Source organism: Patella vulgata, chromosome 1 (assembly GCF_932274485.2).
Source record: "Patella vulgata chromosome 1, xgPatVulg1.2, whole genome shotgun sequence".
NCBI lineage: Eukaryota > Metazoa > Mollusca > Gastropoda > Patellidae > Patella > Patella vulgata.
The window spans coordinates 25800582-25807290 of NC_065879.2; the positions used below are offsets into that span (position 1 = coordinate 25800582).

General features: G+C 29.8%; 1 protein-coding gene across 1 annotated transcript in view; it reads left to right on the top strand.

Moving 5' to 3' along the window:
- The window catches only part of LOC126811421 (neural proliferation differentiation and control protein 1), a 50528-nt gene extending 44274 nt beyond the window's left edge, over positions 1–6254 (top strand). Inside the window, exon 7 of the mRNA XM_056101526.1 lies at positions 1851–6254. Coding sequence (XP_055957501.1) covers positions 1851–1937 — 87 coding nt within the window. The 3' untranslated portion in view covers positions 1938–6254. The remainder of the gene's footprint in view (positions 1–1850) is intronic.
- The last annotated feature ends 455 nt before the right edge of the window (positions 6255–6709 follow it).

Below are 6709 nucleotides of genomic sequence, written 5' to 3' on the forward strand. Positions count from 1 at the left end.
ACATAAGAAATTGTTGTAGCAAAATTAGTCGGCAGGACACTCTGTTATACCAGAGATAATCTAGCCCTGTGTCTATGTTTGTAAATAGTCGAGTATGATCGAAAAGAAATAAAAATAAAATTGAAGGCTTTTTGGATAATGTCAAATAAAACATCAGCATGTTGTTAGCATTTGTAATATGTAAAGCACATGCATTAATCACTTACATTACATTACTAAAGATTTTGGCCTGTTATCACTCATTTCTGTCAGTTATTCTACTACCTGACTAGTTTTTTCGATCCTGTATTAATAGTCATGCCTACCTTTAGATTTATCGCTATCCTAGGAAAAATGAGCTTAATATCCGCTTGTCCTAATCATTGAGGTTTTCAACCCTTTCGAGTACTTCCTTTGATAGTCTGATTTAACATCTACACTTTTATTATACGTCCACATTCATAATGTGAACGTATTATGCCGTCGCCCCTGTCTGTGTGTGTGTGTGTGTGTATGTATGTATGTGTGTGTGTGTGTGTGTGTGTGTGTGTGTGTCTGTGGTTCGCCTACAGGGCGCAATTCTTCATGGATTTTCTTCAAACTTGGTATACTTATTCCTTATACCCCAAGGAAGATCCCTATTGTTTTTGGTGCATGCCCGACCCCCCGGGGCAGAGCCACGCCCATTTCTAGTATTTGTTTGTTTGTCGTCTACAGGCCACATTTCTTAACTAATAATCTTGAAACTTTGCATACACATTCTTTGTACCCTAAGGAACATCCCTATCGTTTGGGGTGCATGCCCAACCCCCAGGGGCAGAGCCACGCCCATTTTCTTTTCGTGTGTCTTTGTGTCGCCTACAGGGCGCAATTCTTAATCAATCGTCTTGAAATTTTTTCATATGAATTGCTTATACCCTAACGATGATCCCTATTGTTTTTTTACCCCCAGGGGCAGAGCCACGCCCATTTTCTTTTTATGTCTGTGTGTCACCTACAGGGCACAATTCTTAATCAATCGTCTTGAAAAAATTTCATATGAATTGCTTATACCCTAACGATGATCCCTATTGTTTTTGGTGCATGCCCGACCGCCAGGGGCAGAGCCACGGCCATCCCTTATATTTATTTATTTGTTTGTCATCTACAGATCGCATTTCTTATCGTATCACCTTGAAACCTAGCATACATATTCCTTCTATCCTAAGGAACATCCCTATTATTTGTGGTGAATACCCAACCCCCTGGGGCAGAGCTACGCCCATTTTCTTTTTTTATGTCTGTGTGTCACTTGCAGACCGCATTTCTTAATCGATCATCTTGAAAACTTTTTTATACTTATTCCTTATAGCCTAAGGCTACTTTTTATACTTATTCCTTAATCCTAAGGCCGACCTCTATTATTATTTTTGGTGCATGCTCGACCCCTTGGGACAGAGCCACGCCTAATGTTTGTGTGTCTTGTGTTTTGCCTACAGACCGCAATTCTTAACAGATCCTTTTGAAACTTTGCATACCTATTCGAAACGTCATGCTTTTAGAATAAAGACATCGATTGTTTTAAAATAAAAATTGTGTTCTGTTAATGTGAACGAAGTGTTAAACTGATAGCAGTCCTACAACCCAGTTTTATTTCACAGACCCTCAAAGCAAACTGGACCATATCAAACAAAACAGGAATGTGGACGTATATTGCTGCGTTAGCGCTGCTCTTGTTAATAATTGTGAGTGTAATTAGATGTGTAATTTTCAATTGTACAGATAATGGCCTTCATTTTAATTGATATTCCATGTACTTTGTAGTTTTAAACTGAAAGTTATTTTCTTACAAGAAAACTTAGTGTCATTCTGTATTTTATTTTTACTTTCAGACTGGAGAAATGGAGGTGAAAAATCCATTGTTCAGTGAGGACACACCCGTTGCCCCAGGACCAGATGATCACAAAGATCAAGATTAATAACATGTGCGATCTCGTCTAATCTATGTTTCTAGTCAATCTTGTCATATTTTAACATTTCCCTTGTCTAGTGCTAGTGTGTTGTCTCCCTTTACTGTGATTTTAACATACGTATAAAAAGTAATATATTAAAAAAAGGAAAAAAATCATGAAAAAAAAAAATAGTGTGTAATTATTAACAATTGCTGTTTTATAGCAGACTTTAACAACTGAAACTAATCACCTTGATTCTCTTTGATATGAGATATCGAATATATTATTTATTTAGGACCTTACAAGATAAACATTATATAAGTAATTTTTCAATCAGTAGACAATATATTAATTCTGATTCTTAACCTGAATATAAAATGTAGTTTTTTAAAAAGGAATTTGTGTAGGTTGAAAATAGATATTGAAATAAATTTAGATATTTCAGCTCAATATTATTTCGGATGGTTATACTGAACATGAAATATAGTTTTTGAAATAGTAATTTGTGGAGGTTCAAAATTGATATTAAAATAAATTATAGATGTTTAATCTTATTTTTAAAAGAAAAGATATAAATGATATTTATTGAATATATTTTGATTAAAGAAATATAACAATGCAAAAAACAAACCACCATTGCTTTGTATATAAGTTATTGTTCGATTAATTAGGTTCTTGATCATTTAGAATTTTAGGAAAACAAATCTAAGCACATTTTTGTTACTGCATGTTAGGACTAGGATCACCTGTTTGGTTCGTAAGGCAAAAAAATCTTTGTGTTTCTTATTCCATACTGTTATCGGTACAAACATGTAAATAAATAAATATTTCTATAAATGTGTAGTTAAATTTTTCAATCTGATTTCTTAATTTAGAAATAGATAAAACAGACATTAATAAAGTCTGTATCTTTTATCTGAATTCATTACCCTTTAAGTCGTGTACATACCCTAACTAAATCTTTTTCCCAAATCTATTCTCTGCAGGAATAAGAAACACAATATTTTTTTTTGACTAATCACTTTTGCTCCCGGTTGTTTAAATTGCTCAATCTAATTCATCCTTTTCAAAATTATTGAATAAATAAATTCCTATTTGCTGAAATTCATATTTTGACACTGACATTGCAATATAAATTAATAGAATTTAATGCCAAAATATATTCTCAGATGTTTACCTCTTAAAGACCATGCTGCAGCTTTGTTTGAATAATGTTCTCTCTCCACTTTGTTAAATTTTAATTATTTGTAAGTAATATATAAAGGGTTTTATTATGTAAAGTTTTTGTTGAATATAATAGATATATGTTTTATGGTTAAGTAATAATAAGTTATAAAATCAGGGCTTTAGTTCATAATATTTTGTTCATAATATACAGTGTGTCCCAATAAATTTGAATAGTAAATATGTATGCTCTCTCATAACTTCTAGATATTTGACAGACATTATTGTGATATTGGGATTCGTATTTAATCAGCATAAATCCAGTCTATTTGTGATTATTGTTTAGATGGTATTACTTGAATGTACCCTGATACGAGATAGTGCATGGGTTTCTCTGAACATTTATTATCATAATAATAATAATTTTTCTTAATATTGTGCAATTCTCATGCACAAACTAATAAATAATTAACTAAAATAAAGTATTAATCAACATGAAGGTATCCGGTATATTTATTTAAATATCACTGGGATGGATTATGGATTAACTGTGTTCATATACTATTTAGATTATTAATTGGATCTCCTTTATGGTTGTTTTTACAATAACCAGATTAAAAGATTAGTGTTCATATCAATCTGTTGAAGCATAATTATTTCATCTAATATTTAACTTTTCAACAGGAGATAAGTTCTGTTTATGTATTCTTAACAATTATTAACTAACAATATATACATATATTCATATTAAATGTCTTTGAAGAGGGGAGTCTGTCTTGGAAGTTATGTCTTCAAATCATGAAAACTAGTAATCATTTTTTTCCTAAATCGATTACTATCAAAAGTTTCTTTTGTTTATGTTGAAAGAATTCCTTAAATGATAAACATTTTTCTAGAACAGACATCCTGAAAAATTGACATAAATTATTGAAAGAAGATGACATGAATCTAGAGGTTGAAAATAGTTACAGAAAAAATTAATCAAAAATTAAATTTTGTTTTTTCCTTGTTGCTATTAATCAATTGATGATATTCAGGGATCATTTAAAAAATATACAGTATTAGTAATTTATTAAATTATCTTTCTTGAAAATTTTCTCTGAATTATTTAAGATCTTGAAACATCTTTGAATTTGCATCCAATCACAGATTATTGTTCATAGCCATTAAAAAGGCAGTATCTTTGATATCAGTTAGATCCTAGATTTCAAAGTCATTTCTTGAAATAAAAATCTAACTTTTAAAATATATATCCCTGAATATTGTTAAATTGATTATTAGATTTCTGTATAAAGTTTATTTTCTTAATTAATTACCAAACCAACTTGGCTGTGAAAGTTATGTTTACTAGAAACCACAAATCTCCCCCTGTTTGCTCTTTGAACTTTCTTTATTTGTGATATATATGGATAAGGAAAAAGAATAATTTTATTGCGACAGGATTATTTTATGTGTAAATTACCCTGTTCATGTATTTTAATTTGTTGTAAAGTGCAATAATGAACGGACCATGCCAAGTTTAAGGTATGATGGAAATAAATGTATATAGTTATATATATGTATAGTATTACCTGTTGGATAAATTATACAATTCTAAAAAAAAATATTGTTCATAAATTCCACAAATCTTTTTTTTGTAAAATTCATATTCTTATAAATTTTACTTGTTTTCAGGTCTAAGCTTGAATCTGTTGTATAATAAATTCCAATCAGTCTTTATTTTAAGACATTTACTCTATGAATTTCAAAAATTTATCTTTTTTAAATTCCCCAATAATATCTTTTATAAATTCCAAATTTTTTTAATTATCTCTTCCTTATTAATTCTAAGCTTTATTCTTTTGTATGATAAATTCCAAAGTTGCCCAGTTTTAAAATTGGACATAAGCTAGGGTTTGAGTCAAAATGCAAATTCTGTATTATTAGAAAGCCTGGTAATCATCATATGATAAAACAGATATCAAATTGTTTGATTACTGGATTGCATTTAAACAATAAAATGGCAAGAGCAGTTTTCCTGTTAATTATCCAATGGGTAATATACTATATGGCCTATGAAAGGTTGTTGTTAAAGATGTAATGGGTTGTCATGGGAACAGTTTTATTTTCATAAAATATTAAATTTGAAAATTTTGAAACAGTTAACAATCACATTCCTGAAGTAAAAACATATTATTAAAAATGTTTTGATGTATCCATATTAATCATTCCATATATTATTATTGTTTGGCTGAAATCACCATGGTTATTGGTTACTATTAGTTACTGTTGTCATAGTTATTATATATAATATATATAGGTATATATAGTACTTAATCATGTAGTTAAATCTGGTTGTGTGTTTATAAGTTTTGTTTCATATTGCTAGCTTTACCTTTCAATATTTTTGTCAAATGTTAATATTTTCTCTACATTGGGATTAATAGGTTTGATCTCCTTAACTAATCTAAGCTGTTAGAAATGGTCTGTTTTTCCATAATTTTTACTTTTACATTTTAACTTAAACAATTGGATATCATCTTTAAAAAAAATTACACAAAAAAAAAATAAATGAACTCTTGTACTCTGCTATTCTATCGAACCTTTTGAATTTAATATTTGGAAAGAAAAGAAATAATTATCTGTTTTTCCTATTGTCATGGTTATTTTTTTCTTATTTGTTTTGCATATTCTCAGTGAGTTAAAAAGGTCACAATTTGAACTTTGACATACTACAAGGTTTTGGGTTAAAATGTGTAGTTAATAAGCTTGTGATATGGCTAATTGTTATTACGATAATATTAGAATCATGATTTTCGGTGGAAGTTACTTTATAACTATGGCAGAATGATTATGATTATGTGGGTGTTGATGTGATGGTTTACTGCATTTGAAAATAAATTTGAGGAGTAGAAATAAAATATATGATAAAATATCCCCTTTTGATAAATGGAATTTTGCTTGATTCAACAAATTCTTGAAGGAAATGGAATAGTTCATTTGTCAAAAAAGAGATGTTTTATTTACATTATTTCTATACCTGTGTTTATGCTTATTTATAATTAGTAATATATAAGTTGTATATCACTGCCCAATGAAAACATGACAATATTTGAATCTCTATTGTAAAATTATTTGAATCTTATTTTGATTTCTCTGTGTTTTCTGTGGCAATCTGAAATAAAACTTTATCCCCAAATATTTCTTTTGTTATTAAATTTCAGTAGCCTTCAGGAGAATGGTATTAGGGATAAGAATTGTTAATTAGAATGTTGCTAGTTAGTATTCCAAGACAGACCATCAGTATTTTTCAATCACAATGTTCACTTGTCAGAGGTGGCACCTGACCCTGAAGTGACTTCCTTGGGACATCTTGTTAGTGCACGAAAAAGCATCTTGGCATCACAGGTCACTCACTACTACCCTTGACACTGCTACAACTAAGAATTTGACATTTTAGCACTGTCTTAAATGAAATTTAACGTTCTACAGTGTACTATGCAGGATATTATGCACTATTGCCAACTCTTATTTGGAATTCCATCTGCCAAGGGTTCTTTATGTGCACGTTTTTTTCCCATCCAAACAAATATATTATATCTATTGTCCCTTTCCAACCTCTGTCCTTATGATATTTTACGACCAATACAAGGATC